General features: G+C 41.9%; 2 protein-coding genes across 3 annotated transcripts in view; one reads left to right on the top strand and one right to left on the bottom strand.

Moving 5' to 3' along the window:
• The first annotated feature begins 1944 nt into the window (after nt 1-1944).
• On the top strand, nt 1945-11365 carry LOC130293622 (phospholipase A2 inhibitor gamma subunit B-like). Of its 2 annotated transcripts, none has more exons than XM_056542517.1 (5): nt 1945-2296; nt 7427-7543; nt 8307-8444; nt 9182-9322; nt 10195-11365. In XM_056542517.1, exons 1-5 carry the CDS (start codon nt 2239-2241, stop codon nt 10392-10394), a joined length of 654 nt encoding a protein of 217 aa, XP_056398492.1. In that variant the 5' UTR covers nt 1945-2238; the 3' UTR covers nt 10395-11365. The 2 variants fall into 2 exon arrangements, with proteins under 2 accessions (XP_056398492.1, XP_056398495.1); XM_056542520.1 differs by lacking the exon at nt 1945-2296 and adding an exon at nt 6201-6575.
• A 306-nt stretch (nt 11366-11671) lies between these two features.
• The window catches only part of LOC130294269 (phospholipase A2 inhibitor and Ly6/PLAUR domain-containing protein-like), a 30057-nt gene continuing 20990 nt past the window's right edge, over nt 11672-20738 (bottom strand). The window contains exons 6-8 of the mRNA XM_056543881.1: nt 18683-18829; nt 16672-16812; nt 11672-14934 (exon numbers count right to left, since the gene is read on the bottom strand). Of these exons, the coding sequence (XP_056399856.1) occupies nt 14741-14934; nt 16672-16812; nt 18683-18829 (482 nt within the window). The 3' untranslated portion in view covers nt 11672-14740. The remainder of the gene's footprint in view (nt 14935-16671; nt 16813-18682; nt 18830-20738) is intronic.

The raw sequence follows: 20738 nt of genomic DNA, 5'->3' as shown, positions 1-20738 counted from the left end.
GAGGTCCGCAGGTTGTAGACCACTGTCCTATACTTTACATTACACAGATCCCTCAATATGCGATGGTTTCAACAAACGATGGTCCGTTTGGAACAGATTACCATCATATGTTCAGGGAACACTGTATTTTGTCCTATAAAGTGGATAAAAACTCCCTTCCAATTTAAACAAGGGCTACAACGCCCCATTCTGCACCCATAAGGATTCTCTCCCCCCACCGCGGTTTGTCCTCCTTTTATCAAGATTCAGCTGCAAGGAACGACGTCACAATCCTCTCTTCCCTCTTTACTCCCTGGAGTCCGTGTTTCTCATTCTTTATCCTTGAAAGGAATTTTTACTTTGTTTACTTTGTTTTTATCCACTCAATAAATTTTAATGTTACAAAACAGAACTTCACAGACTTTGTATATATATACAATGATACAATGTGCAAATAAAACCAAAGAGAGTGAAAATAAAAATAAATAACTAAACTAAATGTCAATATTTATTATGAAGAAATAATAATATTTATAATACTAACAAATTATAATAGTAAATAGTGCCATTTCTCATTCCCTACATATCAGAAGGTGGTTATAAAGCCATTTTTTTCAGCAGTACCCACACAAGGCTTCCTTTACCTTACTTGTCTGGCAAGTCTCAAGGCACCACCTTCTCCTTTCTGCTATGTTATTGTATAGTATCATCGAAAGTGCACTGGACAGAACTGGATGGTACTATGCTTGGGGGTGATTTACTGTTCACCACTATAGATGGCTGAGGTTACAGCATAAAAGCAGCCCAGGTCTAAGCATTGAATTACTGCTGCTGACATTGAAGATGAAAAGCTTAAAGGGGTACGGCCACTGGAAAACATTTTTTTTGTCTATCAACTGGTGCCAGAAAGTTAAACAGATTTGTAAATTACTTCTATGTAAAAATCTTAACCCTTCCAGTAATTAATAGCTGCTGTATGCTCCACAGGAAGTTCTTTTCTTTTTGAACTGTCCAGAGTAGGAGCAAATCAACATAGCAAACCTTTCCTGCTCCAGACAGTTCCTAAAATGGACAGAGGTGTCAGCAGAGAGCACTGTGGCCAGGCACAAAGAAAATACAAAAAGAAAAGAACTTCCTGTGGATCATACAGCAGCTGATAAGTACTGGAAGGATTAAGATTTTTAAATAGAAGTCATGTACAAATCTGTTTTTTAAAAAAAACGTTTTCCACTGGAGTACCCCTTTAAATAAGAACCCCAACAAGTAGTAGGAATATTTTCAGATTATCCTCAGCAGTGTTTCCCAATCAGTGTACCTCTGGCTGTTGCAAAACTACAACTCCCAGCATGCCTTCACAAAGCCACAGTTTGGAGATCATTGCTTTACAGCAGTGTTTCCCAACCTGTCGCACTCCAGCTGTTGCAAACAACAACTCCCAGCATGCCCGGACAGTCGTTGGCCTGCTGGGAGTTGTAGTTTCGCAACAGCTGGAGGCACCCTAGTCTGGAAACACTGCTGTAAACCAATGATCTCTAGCCTGTGGCTCTCATGTTGTTTCAAAACTACATCTCCCAGCATGCCCGGACAGCCAACGGCTGTCCGGGCATGCTGGGAGTTGTAGTTTTGCAAAAGCTAGTGGCACCCTGGTAGGAAAACACTGTGTAAGGGTATGTTCACACGGGCGGATTACTTGCGGAATCTCTGCAGCGTATTTACTGCAGAAAATCCACAGCAGATTTTGCTACCATTGACTTCAATGGGTCCGAAGGAAAATCCGCAAATCTGCCTCTATTGCGGATTCTATGCTGACCCATTGAAGTCACTGGTAGCAAAATCCCCTGCGGATTTTCTGCAGTAAATACGCTGCAGAAATTCCGCAGGTAATCCGCACGTGTGAACGTACCCTTACACAGTAAAGCAAGTAGGGGGGGGGGGCAAAGAGCGTCTCTTGCCCTGGAGGACCTGGCATTACACAATAAAGAGAACTATGCAATGCTTGATTTCTCCTGTGGTGGCGCTGTGGGGAAACACTGTAGTCCCTGCAGATTAGAGCCGATCACCGGGTCCCATCAGGTCCTTGTGATGTATCTACAGAGAAGAAGCCCTTTAAAACTCCTTTAGCTCTGACCTCATTGTTTATTGTGAGATCCTCTGCCAAATGTGACGTTCCGGTCGTTCCACCCCACCCGAGCCCCGCTCCGCTCACATGAACATTCCCAGGACTTTCTGTCCTCCTTGTTTTCGCTCTGGATTCTAAGGATGGGGACGGAACTTCTCCATGGACTTTTATGGGTCCTATGGGCTCTGGTGACTCCCGGTAAGTCTTCTTCACGTCCATCTGATGTGTAACTAACGCGCTGTGTATCCAGTCACCAGCACTACGGTCGGACATACGGTACTGTCCCTTTAAGACAATCTGTAGTGTCTTGTTTATAGGATTCCTTAAAGGGGTACTCTGGTGGAAAAACTTTTTTTTTTTTTTTTTCCCCAAATCAACTGGTTCCAGAAAGTTAAACAGATTTGTAAGTTACTTCTACTTAAAAATCTTAACCCTTCCAGGACTTATCAGCTGCTTTCTGCTCCACAGGAAGTTGTGCAGTTCTTTCTAGTCTGACCCCAGTGCTCTCTGCTGACACCTCTGTCCATGTCAGGAATTGTCCAGAGTAGAAGCAAATACCTATAGCAAACCTCTCCTGCTCTGGACAGTTCCTGACATGGACAGAGGTGGCAGCAGAGAGCACTGGGGTCAGACTGGAAAGAACTACACAACTTTCTGTGGAGCATACAGCAGCTTATAAGTACTGGAAGGATTAATGTTTTTGATAGAAGTAAATGTAAAAATCTGTTTAACTTTCTGGCACCAGTTGATTTGAGGAAAATGTTTTCCACCGGAGTGCCCCTTTAAAGAAGGACCCAACAAGAAGTAGAAATATTTTTAGATTCCCACCAATGTGCCTCCAGCTGTTGCAAAGCTACAACTCTCAGCAGGCTAACAGCTGTCCAGGCATGCTGGTAGTTGTTGTTTTGCAACAGCTGGAGGGCGACAGGTTGGGAAACACTGCTATAAAGCAATGATCTCCAACCTGTGGCTTTGTGAAAGCATGCTGGCAGTTGAAGTTTTGCAACAGCTGGAGGCACCCTAGTTGGGAAACACTGCTGTAAACCAATGATCTGTACCACTTTGGCTCTCGTGTTATTGAAAAACTACAACTCTCAGCATGCCCGGACAGCCGAGGTTCACTAGTTGGGAAACACTTTTTTTTCTCAATGTAGCAGTGCTGCAGGGGGCCATGACATGATGGGTGTTGTAGTGCTGTGATTGTATCTGTGGATTCCTCCGGACCTCGCCCTCCGGCCCCTGATGTCCTGGACTTCATAACAATCCGGGGGGGAAATATGATCTGAACAGATGTTTCCGTCTCTTGATAGGAGTCACATGATGTGACAGCACGCCCCGACACTGTATACAAGATATATACTATATAGGGGATATATACAGGTTATATACTATATACATGATGTGACAGCACGCCCCGACACTGTATACAAGATATATACTATATAGGGGATATATATATACAGGCTATATACTATATACATGATGTGACAGCACGCCCCGACACTGTATACAAGATATATACTATATAGGGGATATATACACAGGCTATATACTATATACATGATGTGACAGCACGCCCCGACACTGTATACAAGATATATACTATATAGGGGATATATATACACAGGCTATATACTATATACATGATGTGACAGCACGCCCTGACACTGTATACAAGATATATACTATATAGGGGATATATATACAGGCTATATACTATATACATGATGTGACAGCACGCCCTGACACTGTATACAAGATATATACTATATAGGGGATATATATACACAGGCTATATACTATATACATGATGTGACAGCACGCCCTGACACTGTATACAAGATATATACTATATAGGGGATATATATATACAGGCTATATACTATATACATGATGTGACAGCACGCCCTGACACTGTATACAAGATATATACTATATAGGGGATATATATACACAGGCTATATACTATATACATGATGTGACAGCACGCCCCGACACTGTATACAAGTTATATACAGGCTATATACTATATACATGATGTGACAGCACGCCCTGACACTGTATACAAGATATATACTATATAGGGGATATATATACAGGCTATATACTATAGACATGATGTGACAGCACGCCCTGACACTGTATACAAGATATATACTATATAGGGGATATATACAGGCTATATACTATAGACATGATGTGACAGCACGCCCTGACACTGTATACAAGATATATACTATATAGGGGATATATATATACAGGCTATATACTATATACATGATGTGACAGCATGCCCCGACACTGTATACAAGATATATACAGGCTATATACATGATGTGACAGCACGCCCTGACACTGTATACAAGATATATACAGGCTATATACTATATACATGATGTGACAGCACGCCCCGACACTGTATACAAGATATATACTATATAGGGGATATATACAGGCTATATACTATATACACATGATATATACAGGCTATATACTATATACATGATGTGACAGCACACCCTGACACTGTATACAAGATATATACTATATAGGGGATATATATATATATACAGGCTATATACTATATACATGATGTGACAGCACACCCTGACACTGTATACAAGATATATACTATATAGGGGATATATATATATATATATATATATATATATATACACACACACACACACACACTCTATATACATGATATATACAGGCTATATACTATATACATGAAATATACAGGCTATATACATGATATATACAGGCTATATACTATATACATGATATATACAGGCTATATACTATATACATGAAATATACAGGCTATATACTATATACATGATATATACAGGCTATATACGTGATGTTACAGCACGCCCTGACACTGTATACAAGATATATACTATATAGGGGCGTCACTGCGCAGCGGCGTCTATGCTGCGTTACTAGGCCGGAGCCTGCCCGGAGTGGAGAAGAGGACCCCCGGAGAAGAAGGACAGCCCGGACCGGTTCACCCTCCACCCGGAATGCCGCCGGACACTACAGGAAGGATGGATGGCCCGGACCACCCTGACAGGTAGGGGGAGAGAAGCGGGGGGTGGTGGTGGCGGCGGCGGCGGCCTATGGCACCGCAAAAGACACTGCAGTGCATTGATTTAAAGCGCCCGCTTTAAATCAATGATCTGCAGCGGTGTCGCGGGGGGATAAATAGCCGATAACTTATACCAGAATATCGGTATAAGTTATCGGCTATCGGCCCTAACCTCCACCGATTATCGGTATCTGTATTGGCCCTAAAAAAAACGATATCGGTCGATCCCTAAAATATATTATATACAGGCTATATACATACACCCGCAGAGATTGTTGGTTCCTAGAAGGATCTGTATCCCTCCAGTGTGATGAGGTTCCATAACAGGAGGAGCAGCAGCCGCAGGGATTTCTCTTCTGTATTGTTAATGATCGCCACCTGCTGGCAGAATTACTTACTGCAATGTGTCAAAGATCAAGGGGCGGAATAGATATTATCATTGTTTTGTCAATCTTCATCAGTTCAGGTATGAGGGATGGATAAATAAATAAATGCACTGATAAATTATTAATAAATTAAAATAAACAAATAAATAAAATGATCAGATAAATATGAGATTTAGCTGTATACAAAAATGTATTTGGCAACGTTAAAGGAGTACTCCGGAGCGCTGGTACTTAAAAAAAAAAAAAAGTTGACCTCATCTGATCTTTCAAAGACCTTTCCAACGATACCTCATTTGTCAAATTTGGCCGAGCCGTTCTCTTGTAATTGCCACCTGTAGCAGTAAGCAGCCATGTCATAAAGACTACATTTCCCATGACTCCCTGCACCAGCTTCCTGTGAGCTGCTGCTCTCCCCCTCCCCTAGGAAATTATAATAAATTATAATAAAGTGACGCCCACAGCTCCTTCCCTCCTTCCTCCTCCTTCCATGTGCCCACTAGCGCAGTGTTTCCCAACCAGGGTGCCCCCAGCTGTTGCAAAACTACAACTCCCAGCATGCCCGGACAGCCGAAGGCTGTCCGGGCATGCTGGGAGTTGTAATTTCGCAACAGCTGGAGGCACCCTGGTTGGGAAACACTGCACTAGCGGTGTCACAAGAATGCCGAGCGCGGCTCTGTTCCCTGTCAGCTCTCAGGGTACGAGCCTCGCGCGCGGTTAACGTAGTACTGCACAGGCGCAGCACTACGCAAATAGCGTAGGGCTAACGTAGGCAGCGATAGGAGTACTGCGCCTGCGCAGAATAAATTAACTTTGGGGGAGTAGCCGACTCCGGGCGGGGAGGCCGGCACAGCCCGCAGTGACTCATGGGAGCGATGAGTCACCGGGCGAAGATGGCGCCGGATCGTAAGGAAGACGCGGTCGAGCGTCATCAGAGGACCCAGCTTCCGGCCAGATGGAAAAGCGAGGAGAAGTCCGGGAAGAAGCCGACATGGACAACGTGAGTATTAGAGATGAGCGAACTTACAGTAAATTCGATTCGTCACGAACTTCTCGGCTCAGCAGTTGATGACTTTTCCGGCGTAAATTAGTTCAGCCTTCAGGTGCTCCGGTGGGCTGGAAAAGGTGGATACATTCCTAGGAAAGAGTCTCCTAGGACTGTATCCACCTTTTCCAGCCCACCGGAGCACCGGAAAGCTGAACTAATTTATGCAGGAAAAGTCATCAACTGCCGAGCCGAGAAGTTCGTGACGAATCGAATTTACTGTAAGTTCGCTCATCTCTAGTGAGTATATTACAATGTTATATAACTTTGATTTATGCTTCATTTCCCCCCCTAATAGGTTACCATCGGAGTACTCCTTTAATGTATACAGCAAAAAAAAAAAAAAAAGTGTGCATTGCAATGTCTTTTTTTCCTTTTTTTTTTCTTTTTTCTTTTTTTTTTTCTTTTATAGAGTAAAAAAAGTCTATGGGAAATAGAGTAGAATATCCATTATTTTGCACCCGTTAAAGTATATACTTTTCTCCTTTTTTTTTCTCCAGTGTTTTAAATGTAAACAATTAATGCAGTGTGAGATGTGTTTTATGCTATTGTGTAGACATTTTCTAAAATGTAAATTACAGTGTTTCCTATCCAGTGTGCCCTCAGCTGTTGCAAAACTACAACTCCCAGCATGCCCGGACAGCCTTCGGCTGTCCGGGCATGCTGGGAGTTATAGTTTTGCAACAGCTGGAGGCACACTGGTTGCGAAGCACCGGTATATTAAATAAGCAGGTGTTTATTTATTGTTTTGCAATGTATCGCAAAAAGTATCAAGTGTCACCGAGACGTTCCGTGTGTCTTCACAGGTGACGCTCTGTCTTGCAAAGTGTGTACGACTTCACACGCCAAATTCTGCAACGCCTCCAGCATGGTCTGCCCCGAAAATCACGTCTGCGCCTCCTCGTATACCCTGACCAATACACGTAGGAGTTTTTCGTATTCATAATTAAAGTGTCGAGGGAACTTGACTAACAAATTAGATTCATTCCCATCACTTTTACTCTTCTATCTCTGTGTCAGTCTTCACTGTAGTTCTAAAATTCTATTTGTACCATTAGCATATAGAACAACAAGACCCCAATAGGCGCTGCAGATTCCCACGAAGTAAACCAAACCAGAGATGTAGTGATAGTGCAAAACACTGGGAGGTTTAATGTAATAAAAAACAATAAAATACAGATTACGCGTTTCGGGGGAGCCACCCCCTTCTTCAGATCAGATACTCTGATCTGAAGAAGGGGGTGGCTCCCCCGAAACGCGTAATCTGTATTTTATTGTTTTTTATTACAATAAACCTCCCAGTGTTTTGTACTATCACTACATCTCCGGTTTGGTTTACTTTTTGGGAATCTGCAGCGCCTATTGGGGTCTTGTTGTTCTATATGCCAAAGTTTCATCAGGATTGGTTGTCTTTCCTCCCCTGTGACCTCCGGCTTGGCAGCAGTCCTACCATCTCTGCAACTTCTGGTAACCCCACTGTGGGTTGACACGCAAGTTTTCACTTGCTCTCAGGTGAGCAGCCACTACCTAGGGGTGTGTCTTAACCGACCCCCGATCTTTTATGTTACTTACCAATACGGTATCACTCGAGGCACCTCCCTCCGGCCTCTTCTTTTTTCTCTTTTACAGGCTATTTGTACCATTAGAGTTTTATTTATGTGTTTATTCTCGCACCCTTTATTATAGATGGGGCGATATTCGTCATGTCCTGCGCCCCCAGAGATCACTGCGACTCCCCCGGCAGCATCAGCGCCTCTAATGGTAGAATCCGGAGGAGCACCACCTGTTGTTACACTGATAACTGCACTCCACCGCCCCCTATGTGTAAGTACCACTTACCTCCCTATATCGTCCCTATCATCCCTACTACATTCTACGCTCCCTCCCTGTCATATGTATTATCTCTATGTAATATAGTATCCTCTGGTGTTTATTTATTGTTTTACAATGTATCTGATAATAACGGAATGCTCCGAAATCATTTTTCACCAACAGGTATTTATATAATTTATTTACATTTTTTTTTATCTATCTATTTATTTATTAGTTTATTTTTATTTATTTATTTGTTCATTTTTATTTGTTTGTTTATTTTTATTTATTTATTTATTTTTACTTATGTGTTAATTTTTATTTATTTATTTGTTTAATGATTTATTTATTAGTTTATTTTAATTTATTAAATAATTTTTATTTATTTATTTTTACCTGTATTTATTTTTATTTAGTTGTCTATTTTTATTTATTTGTTAGTTTATTTTTATTTATTTATTTGTTCATGTTCATTTTTATTTGTTTTTATTTATTAGTTAGTTTATTTTTATTTATTTATTCTTTTTTTTGTTTGTTTATTTTTATTTGTTTTGTTTTTATTTATTAGTTTATTTTTATTTATTTATTTAATCATGTTCATTTTTATTTGTTAATTTTTATTTATTTATTTGTTTATTTTTACTTATGTGTTTATTTTTATTTATTTGTTAGTTTATTTTTATTAGTTTATTTTTAATTTTTTTTATTTATTTGTTTGCTTTTATTTATTTCTTGATTTTTTCTTTAAGTACCCGATAAAAACTTCCAGCCAAATGGGCTGACCTGCCAGACGTGCTTATCTGTTCGCTCAAAGTGGTGTTACTCCAAGCATACCATAGACTGTACTGGAGATGAGGATGCCTGTCTGCTCCAAACCAGCGAATATTATGGTAAATGGAATAAATAAATAAAAAATAAAAATATATAAGAAAATATGGAAAAATATAGGTAAATGTTATATAACATTTACCTTTATTTTCCCACGTTTATTTTTTCTTTGTCCAAACTTTTTATCTAAACGATTGTAGTTTTCCTGCAGCACTCCCTGAGGAGACATGAAGTATTACACCGTTTATATTGAAATCGATGGTCTGTTATTGTTATAAACAGCAGGAATTATCCCACTATTTTGTCTTCTCCTGTCTGTAGGTTTTAAGGCAGCTGGTATTTAAAGGGGTACTCCGGCCCTAAGACATCTTATCCCCTATCCAAAGGATAGGGGATAAGATGTCTGACCGCAAGGGACCCCTGCAATCTTGCATTAAGCACCCACCTCTGGGAGCTGCACGCTGCGCTGCCAGCTCAGAATCTGTCGGGTGACGACCACGGGGCCGGAGTATCGTTATCTCATGACTCCGCCCCCATGTGAGTCACGCCCCGCCCCCACTATGCAAGTCTATGGGAGGGGGCATCTGACGGCAGGACCCCCGCAGTCAGACATGCTTTGAGGAGGCGTGGCTGTCATGTCACGAGCGGGCGTGACCGTGACATCACGAGCCTCCACCCCTCATCGCCGATCATACGGATGTCTGGGGTGCCGCAGACAAGATTGCAGGGGGGTCCCAGCGGCAGAATTCCCGCGATCAGACATCTTATCCTCTATCCTTTAGATTGGGGATAAGATGCCTAGGGACGGAGTACCCCTTTTTACATTAGAGTACCCCTTTACATTTTATTTAGTATGGTATAGATACATAGAAGATTGATTATGCCTTATTAGACTTTAAGTATTTACTGCAGTTTTTTGGGGGTTGTTTTTCAGCTCCCATTAGGAGATCCGTAGCGGTTCGTGGATGCGCCACTAAAAGTATCTGCTCTCTCGGCACCCAGTGGATCGAATTTGGAATCCTAAAAATGAAGTTCAAGTATTCGTGTGTATTAAGTGGAACGTCGGGTCTACAACACAGGCTCATCGCTCCTATTACCGTTGCACTTGCTGTAGTCAAATGTTTCAATTTTTAGTCACAAAAATGAACCTGAATTAGGATTCAAAAATGTATAAAGTAAAAGTAAGGCCAGAGAATATATGAAATATTCTAATATATAATAATAATAATATAAGATCACCCTCTATTGTAGATGCAAATGCCATACATTTCCCATGTCATTAAAGGGGTACCCCCGGTGCCCCCAGTGTTCAGACCATTCTGTTGATGGGCATGATTCCAGCTCAATCTGTATACTGCTGCTGTCTCTATGGGATCAGGATATATAGTAATCATACACCTCCCCCTCCAGCTCTATCTATATGAGATTTGGATGTATAGTAGTTATACACCTTCCCTCCAGCTCTATCTGTATACTGCTGCTATCTCTATGGGTTCAGGGTATATAGTAGTTATACGCCTCCCCTTCAGCTCTATCTGTATACCGCTGCTGCTATATCTATGCAATCAGGGTATATAGTAGTTTTACACCTCCCCTCCCAGCTCTATTTGTATACCGCTGCTATCTCTATGGGATCAGGATATATAGTAGTTATACACCTCCCCCGATGCTTTGTTCACTCATTATATTTCTTTGGCTAGGGGATAATATGTCTAGGGGCAGAGTACTCCTTTAAGATTTTTTTATAGAAGTAATTTACAAATTAAGTTTAACTATTTGGCACCAGTTGATTTGAAGAGAAAAAAAAATGTTTTCCACCGGAGTACCCCTTAAACACATGTTTTTGGACTATTGGTGAAGTACAGGTTCGGACAGTACTAATGAAGTCCAAATTGAACTTTTTGCCAGAGTTCGAGGAATTGGCTGAACCAAACTTTTGTACATTTGGCTTATCTCTAATGGTGACCCAGTCCTTGTCTCCTCTACCAGAACTTTTGGAGATGTCTTGGATATCTGAGACCACCAGAGGAGAATTTTTTAAGGTCATCGATAAGATCTCATGGGTTATTTGTGACTTATCTGTGTAAATAAACCCTCCAAATGGAGTTGACTTCTGGCGGCCCATTATTGTGTCAGAGCCTGAGAGGCCGATCCCCTAGTACAGTGGTCTCTAAACTGTGTGGAGGTCCATAGTTTATAGACCACTGCTCTAGTATATTTTTGGGCCAATTCAGCCCTGTTTTGGAACCATGGCTTTCCATGAATGGAAGACAAAAAATCAGAGTACCCTTGGCTTTCCCATGGTTTTTCGTGATCGGACGACAAAAAATGGTATACCCTTGGCATTTACGTTACAGTACAACTTCTCCACCGTCCTGTCCCTTTCACGAGGATAACTCACTGCAACATAATTTAGATTTTTAGGCTTTTAATAAGAGAATGTATGTGCTAAACATCATAGACAAGTCATAGGATGAAGTTATTTGGCAGCTTAATACAAGCAAAGATGAACGACCATTGTGAGATGGAGCCTAATACTGTAGGACAGCATACACTCGGGACAACAGAAGCTTGGGGACCCCCCCCCATCAATGATCCAATGAAGTCATCAGTTGTAGTCTTTGAAGCGGCCGGAATCCATAGAAGTGGTGGATGGAAGCCAAAAACTTCCCATCAAAAAATTCTGGGTCTAAATAACTCCACTTTCTGTAATTTGCCATTTGAATTGAGGGTCGCCCAAAGTGGAGTCGTTCTTGTCTCATACCTCCCCCTCCCCCCCAATAATGACTACGATGAAAACTTCTTATTTTAAGTATAAAAATGTCCCCTAAACACATAATAAAAATTCACATCATCTCGAACTGTCAGCAGCAAATGCGGAATTTGCGAAAAAGGCACAAAGCGTGTCAAAAAGGGGAAAATATCATGTGAAATGGTTCGCCAAAAGCATGGAATTTAGGATTAGAGTTTGGATAAAATGGGTTGTCATAGGTTCCAAGAAAAACTATTACTTTTTTTGTTTTCCAAAAACACCACCACACCTGCCTAAACCTTAAAAACACGGTATGCTTTATTATGTTGTATATAAAAATAAATGGTTTTCCAAAAGATATCTAAAACGACCAGTCCTGTATGTAATGTTTAGAACCTCTCTACACAGCCAATCAGCATCTGCAGTGAGTTATTTATAAACACTTCTCAGACTGAACTAAAAACACTTTAAAGAAGCCTCCCCGACATGTTTCACAGGACCAACTGCATCAACAGGGATCGTGAGGCTCTAATGATTTTAATCATTATTAGTCATTATAATAGTCAACCACTTGTTTTAATAGTTAATACAATGAAGCATATAGTGTTTTTAGGAGTGGGTAACAATTTAGCTTTTTTCTCCAAAAACCACTGCCACACCTGTCTGCAACGTCGTCCTTTTTAGTTCTGTGGAACTAAAATGCAATACCAACCAAATACAAACAAAATGCCCAAATCCAGGGTAAAACTACATTAATATACCATACCCTTACATCAACAGACCCCCTTAAAGGGGACTCCGGAGAACTAAATCCATAGCTGATCCTTTCCCTCTCACCAACCTATTTATTTGTCTAAATATCATTCATTATCTATATAGAGCAGTTTCCCTCTTTCAGCTGTCACTTACATGCAGGGAGTGAGAGAAAGACGTCATAATCAGATCCACCTTGTCTTTGTGCAAACCGCTCACTGAGGCTGGCCCCCACCCTCCTGGAAGACAAACACCATGTGATTTCTGTTTTGTCTAGGGCTCTGGCTTCACAACCACACCTCCCCTCCCCCTCCCCTCCCTGTGTGAGGATCTTGCTGGCAGAGAAGCCCAGTGTCTGCTGTGAAGACTCTCAGACACAACTCAGCACATAACGCTGCTCTATACCTGCTGTAGATCTTATTACTGACTGCTGCCATTCAGAGCATAGCATGATTTATTGCTGAGGGAAAGGATAGTTTGAAAGAAAAGACCTGTACAGTGTGTGTTGCTAACTGTGTTTACAACAACACAGCATGCACACAGATAGTAAAAGCAATTGCCTAGCAGCCGTTACACAGAGATGCAATGACTGCTGGGAGTTGTAGTCTGGGCTGCAAGCAAGGAAAAAGAATATTCAGGAGACAACAGGGGCCACAGGAGCTGGAAAAATCACAAGGATAACTACAGGGGACACAGAACAGGTATTGTGGTAGCTTTGGGGCATTTTTATGTTTCTTAACTTCCCCTTTAAATTGTGACCCAACCCCTAAAAACATGATATGCCTTATTGTATCAGTTATTAAAACAAATGCTTTTCAAAAACATTTCTAAAGGCCAGTACGGCAGTGTATGTGATGGATAGACTCTTCCAATACACAGTCAATCAGCATCTGTAGTGCGCTATTTGTAAACACTCCTCAGACTGTATCAAAAGCACTTTAAAGATGCCTATCTGACATGTTTTTACAGTACCAACTGCATCATCAGGGATCGCAAGGCTCTAATGAATAGTCATTATAATAGTCAAGCATTTGCTTTAATAATCAATACAATAAAGCATATGGTGTCTTTTGAGGTGGGTAACAATTTAAAGGTCTGTTGACCAAAGATTTTGGTGCAATACCAATCACAACCACCAGAGGACAGGTGTGGTGCTGTTTCTAGAAAAAAGCAACCATGTTATTTTTTAACCTGGACTACCTGTTTCAGGGCATCCCTGACTGTATCCTTTCTTTAAGATTAGGTTGTTGTTGCTTTTTTGTTTGTTTTTTGCTGTATATTAGCTGTATATGAAATGTAGGGTTTACAATATAGGATATAGATGATGTAGTATAGGACAGGATAGGATTTTTGGTAAGTATAGGACAGTGTTTCACAACCAATATGCCCCTAGTTGTGGCAAAACTACAGCTCCAGCTTTATACATCTTATCCCCTATCCTTTGGATTGGGGATAAGATGATAAAGCTGGAATACCCCTTTAAGGCCAACCCTACTATAACTATAGAGTTATGGGGCATAGGGTAAGTATGAGTGTTAACCCTTGCTGTAGTACAGGGTTAGTATTGAATATAAGTTACCTGTTTTGCCATACAGGTCACAGGGTAAGGTTATATGGATAACAAAACTTCTGAACTGTATCTAAGTAGGTGAGTGTAGTACTTGATGTGCTATATCTTTAAATTGCATGCACATAGGCCAATATGATACTCACGGTATTAACAAATATCGGAGGCTGAGGGCCCAGTGGGGTGATAGCAGACATGTATACGGTCTCATGCACAGCATATTCATATCAATGCACACACACAGTAAAGTGCTTGAGGTTAAAAAACAAAAAACAATACAAATGATAATAATAATACTGCCAGTAAGTGTTGTGCTCCCACTGCCCCGACCTGCCGAAGTCGAATGCGCTCAGATAACAGCGGCACAGTGTAAGTGTTACTCCTAGAGCCCCGCCCACGAGGAGCCGCCTACAAGACAAGCCTGGATGAGATTGCAACGGCGGCCAGCAGAACGAAGAAACTGGAGTAAATGGCGGGGCCGTGGTTCGTGCACCGGATGTCTGTTTGGAGGTTGACGGACCCGTAGTTATGACTTTGGCTTCCGAGGTCACAGATGTCTTTAGTTCCGCACCCCCGGAAGGCATTTTTGCTGTACTTCGCTCCTGCGAGACACAAATGTGTTATATCCCACATGTGTAATAACATAGTAAAAACATAAAAACAAGTTAGGCCACATTTATAAGGGAAGTCACACCATGGTGCACTTGTGTAAGCAGGGTAAGATTTTTTATATAAGGCTGCAAAACAAATAGCTGATTTTTTTCACACTGGATATTTTTGCCTTCTTCTGTATCAACAAAGTATGCTATAACTGGATGGACTGGCCCACTTCACCATCACTACTCCTACAGCACCATCTGTTTTATTCCAGCACAGCTGCATCCATGTGTTTCATTACTGGAAACTGATCATGTGATCATAAGTCTTACAAACACCTCTCCTTTATACAGCTGCTGATATATGTATGAGATCAGGATATATAGTAATTATACACTTCCCTTCCAACTCTATCTGTATACTGCTGCTATCTCTATGAGATCAGAATTTATAGTAGTTATACACCTCCCCTCCAGCTCTATCTGTATACTGCTGCTATCTCTATGAGATCAGGATATATAGTAGTTATACACCTCTCCTCCAGCTCTATCTGTATACTGCTGCTATTTCTGTGGGATCAGGATATATAGTAGTTATACACCTCCCCTCCAGCTCTATCTGTAAACTGCTGCTATCTCTATGGGATCAGGATATATAGTAGTTATACACCTCCACTCCAGCTCTATCTGTAAACTGCTGCTATCTCTATGGGATCAGGATATATAGTAGTTATACACCTCCCCTCCAGCTCTATCTGTAAACTGCTGCTATCTCTATGGTATCAGGATATATAGTAGTTATACACCTCCCCTCCAGCTCTATCTGTAAACTGCTGCTATCTCTATGGGATCAGGATATATAGTAGTTATACACCTCATCTCCAGCTCTACCTGTATACTGCTGCTATCTCTGTGGGATCAGGATATATAGTAGTTATACAGCTCTATCTGTATACTGCTATCTCTGTGGGATCAGGATATATAGTAGTTATACACCTCCCCTACAGCTCTATCTGTATACTGCTATCTCTGTGGGATCAGGATATATAGTAGTTATACACCCCTCCTCCAGCTCTATCTGTATACTGCTGCTATATCTATGGGATCAGGATATATAGTAGTTATACAGCTCTATCTGTATACTGCTATCTCTGTGGGATCAGGATATATAGTAGTTATACACCTCCCCTCCAGCTCTATCTGTATACTGCTGCTATCTCTATGGGATCAGGATATATAGTAGTTATACACCTCATCTCCAGCTCTACCTGTATACTGCTGCTATCTCTGCGGGATCAGGATATATAGTAGTTATACACCTCCCCTACAGCTCTATCTGTATACTGCTATATCTGTGGGATCAGGATATATAGTAGTTATACACCTCCCCTACAGCTCTATCTGTATACTGCTATCTTTGTGGGATCAGGATATATAGTAGTTATACACCCCTCCTCCAGCTCTATCTGTATACTGCTATCTTTGTGGGATCAGGATATATAGTAGTTATACTACCATATGTAATGCTTTCTAACCAGATGGCCACAGGGCAATATTGAAAAAGGAACTTCTTCGATTAAAAATCATACGGGTGGTTCCTAACACTGTTATTCATAGAAAAATCCTGATATCCCGATAGAATGATTGGTATGATGGTAACTACAGGCATGAAATGGAAATAAATACGCAACATTTTGCACATATGAGAAGAACAGTCTGCATTGCCTATTGATCATAACTTACCTGTGTACACGTGACTCATGAAAATACACTTGTTTTCAGTTCCGGTGCAGTCAATTTTTTCTTTCCCATAACACCATGCTGAATCGTGGGCCGTGCAGCTGGAACACGTCAGTCCGTTTCTGCGATGTTCATCCATGGGTACTGGAAATGGAGACAGCAACATAATCACAGCCCTATAGCTAGGTACTCCGGTGGGGAAAAAAATGTTGTCAAATCAACTGGGGCCAGAAAGTTACAAATATTTATAAAAATCTTAACCCTTCCAGTACTTATAAGCTGCTGTATACTGCAGAGGAAGTTCTTTTCTTTTTGAATTTCCTTTCAGTCTGACCACAGTGCTCTCTGCTGCCACCTCTGTCCATGCCAGAAACTGTCCAGAGTAGGAGCGAATCATCATAGCAAACTTGTCCTGCTCTGGACAGTTCCTGACATGGACAGAGGTGGCAGCAGAGAGCACTGTTGTCAGACTGGAAAGAACTACACAACTTCCTGTGGAGCATACAGCAGCAGATAAGTACTGGAAGGGTTAAGATTTTAATATAGAAGTAATTTACAAATCTGTATAATATTCTGGCTCAAGTAAATTTGAAAACATTTGTTGAGTACTCCTTTAATTTGTGGCACTGTCATTATAAAAAACTTTTTATATTTTGTAGTACTACTGATAAGATTACTTTTTTAAATATACCTTTATTTAAAAAAAAAAAAAGTCAATTTTACTAAAAAAAAAAAATGAAAATAGCCGCCACTAGGGGTCATCTATCTTTATGCAGACAGACTACTCTGTATTTTGCAGCATACTGGATACCGTCCGTAAAGTGAGTTGGTATCCAGTATAGGTATTACCATTGCACCACTACAGCCTTAAGCTGATGGGAGTTGTAGTTTTACAACAGCTGGGGGTACGATCTTTGTAAAACTCTTTCAGAGCTGTGTATTTTCCCGCTGTGTAGCCTCCGGCTCTTGCAAAACTACAGGCAAAGGATGTGTGGTCATGCTGGGAGTTGTAGTTTTGCAACAGCTAAAGACAACACTGCTCTAACACAGTGTTTTACAAACACTGCAGCTCCAGCTCTTGCAAAACTACAACTCCCAGCATGCTTGAACAGCCGAAGAGTTCTCTGACTCCTAAATGACAAAGCTGATCAGACATTCAGGAGTCTGTGACAGCTGAATGACACACATAGTGAAAGCTATGTTGATTAGGATCCAGCTTTACTAGGAACAGATAAAAAAATATAGGCATACAAACTACTGTGCAGTGATTTGCAGACTGCCAGGCTGCTCCCAGACTCAGAGCAGATGAGTCATCCATAATGAGGGAGAGAGATGGACACGCCCCCTCCACAAGGCAAGAAGACAAAGCAAGTGAGCAAGATAGAAATGCTATTTGTTAGGGAAATATAGGTCATAGACCCATAAAAATTACAGGTATATGTACATTATCAGGATTAGGTACTGAGTAACATATCACTTTTTTTGGCACTAAGACAGGTACTGTTTAAGAACTTTCATACTTTTTTAGTAGCAGTAATTAATATAAGACTTGCAATACTGTGAATGACCACTTGGTGTGCTGTTACATTGGGCTTTACATTCGTCAGGTTCTAGAATGCACTGTAGGCATCATACACAGAAGAGAGGGGCACCATAGTTTCACCTCAACACCTTTGGGCCAATTCTCCACTCCTTTGCCAACAGAGAAGTTCCCCTACACCAGTGGTCTCCAAACTTTGGACCTCAAGATGTTGCGAAACTACCACTCCTAGCATGCCCGGACAGCCGTTGGCTGTCCGTGCATGCTTGGAGTGGTAGTTTCGCAACTTCTAGGGGTCCAAAATTTGGAGATCACTTCTCTAGACAAAAAGGTCCTGCAAAGGTGTTCACCACCTAGATCCTAAACCATCTCAGAATTAGGAGATTTCCCCAATACTGTAAAGATCTAGAAGTTACAGCAGGTCCCATTATACAATACCCCCCAGGGATTATGGGGCTTTCTTTTAGAACTTACATGCGGGGGTAGAAGGATAGCAGGAATCGGTATAACAACAAGATGTTGCCATTTTGACTTGTCCTCTTTGGTAGGCGATGGTCCCAGCTACTCCACATGCGTTTCTTCTTTCACAGGACTTGGTAAATGTTTTTGTTTGCATCCCATCTGAGAAACGTATAATACAAGATGGAACTCAGGATCAGTACAGGATAAGTAATGTAATGTATGTACACAGTGACCTCACCAGCAGAATAGTGAGTACAGCTCTGGAGTATAATACAAGATATAACTCAGGGTCAGTACAGGATAAGTAATGTAATGTATGTACACAGGGATCTCACCAGCAGAATAGTGAGTACAGCTCTGGGGTATAATACAGGATATAACTCAGGATCAGTACAAGATAAGTAATGTAATATATGTACACAGTGACCTCACCAGCAGAATAGTGAGTACAGCTCTGGAGTATAATACAGGATATAACTCAGGATCAGTACAGGATAAGTAATGTAATGTATGTACACAGTGACCTCACCAGCAGAATAGTGAGTACAGCTCTGGAGTATAATACAGGATATAACTCAGGATCAGTACAGGATAAGTAATGTAATGTATGTACACAGTGACCTCACCAGCAGAATAGTGAGTACAGCTCTGGAGTATAATACAAGATATAACTCAGGGTCAGTACAGGATAAGTAATGTAATGTATGTACACAGGGATCTCACCAGCAGAATAGTGAGTACAGCTCTGGGGTATAATACAGGATATAACTCAGGATCAGTACAAGATAAGTAATGTAATGTATGTACACAGTGACCTCACCAGCAGAATAGTGAGTACAGCTCTGGAGTGGGAGCCAATCAGTTGTGGGTGTGGTTCTGCTTCAGTTCAGCTGTGTGTGTCTGCTGTGCCTCCTGAGCTCCAGGGAATTACCACCTGTTCCACCTGGGACCTGCTTTCTCCTCCCCAGGGAGGGAGTGGGTTTCCAGGGATGAGTGAGGGAGGCGAGGCCCAGGCTTCTGCCTCCCGGAGTAGGCCGCAGGGAGGCAGGAGAGGCCAGCAAGCGGCCTGTACATCAGAAGATCTGGGGGTTAGGCGATCCACCCGGAGTCGCAGCAATGTCACTCCAACACCCCCCACAGAGGCAAGAGGCCGAAAGGTTTCTGGAAACGAGGATCACAATTTGGGAAAGCTGGGTGCTGCCAGCAGAAAGCCAAGGTCATCTGGAGGAAGGCAGAGTACTCACGGAGGTGAAGCCGACCTCAGTGAGGAAGGCTGGGGAATGTTGAGGACCCGGGAGTCTATTTCCACCTATACTACCCGGGTCATAACTCACCTCCGTGAGTATGAAGACGCCAGGAAAGCTGTGAGGAGGCTTCAGGAGGAACTTCGCCATGTCCGTTCTAGGCTGGAGGTTACCCCAAAGAAGAAGAAGCCTGAAGTCCAGGCACAGATAAAAGGTCTGATGGCTGAAATAAATGCTTTGGAGGAAAGAAAGGAGGAATTGCTGGAGATGAGTGGACCATTTAAAGAAAAGCTGAAAAATCAAGAGCGTTTCAGAGATATGGATGAAAAGAAACAGAGAAGGTTGATGGGGCTGCAACCTGAGAGCCAGGTGGATGATGAGGAGGAGATAGAGGGAGAACAACAGCCAGATCCACCTGGTGGCCTGTCGCAACAGCAGCAGGCCCCGTACAGTGGGCCCCCTGCACAGCAGCCAGCAGTATCACCTGCCGACTCAGGGGAGGACAGTGACAACAGCTACCAGGGAGGGGTGCTAATGGCCCAGATACGTATGCTGGAATCCCCAGTGTGTCCTCAGAATCTGGTGTTCGGAGATGAGCTGCCAGATGAGGCACCTGGGGGTAAGAAAAAGAAGACCAAGCCAAAGCAGCAAGAAGTGGTGAGTTACATCTACACCCCCCTCCCTGTAAACCCTGAGTCGGCCGCAGGGTCAGCTCATTGTGCAAGCCCCATTACCCAGCCCAGCCCGTGTTCTGTGGTGGACTCGGTGCAAAGGAGCGGGGAGAGTACAGGTACTAAAAGGGCGCAAAACTCCATGCCTGTTTG

Source organism: Hyla sarda, chromosome 10, assembly GCF_029499605.1.
Source record: "Hyla sarda isolate aHylSar1 chromosome 10, aHylSar1.hap1, whole genome shotgun sequence".
NCBI classification, from domain to species: Eukaryota; Metazoa; Chordata; class Amphibia; order Anura; family Hylidae; genus Hyla; species Hyla sarda.
This window is presented reverse-complemented; position numbering and strand designations above follow the sequence as displayed.

Coding starts and splice junctions, on each gene's coding strand:
- LOC130293622 (XM_056542517.1), top strand. CDS start 2,239: ATGGGGACGGAACTTCTCCATGGACTTTTATGGGTCCTATGGGCTCTG. Junction 2,297..7,426: donor ATGGGCTCTGGTGACTCCCG/GTAAGTCTTCTT, acceptor GTGTCTTCACAG/GTGACGCTCTGTCTTGCAAA. Junction 7,544..8,306: donor GTATACCCTGACCAATACAC/GTAGGAGTTTTT, acceptor CCTTTATTATAG/ATGGGGCGATATTCGTCATG.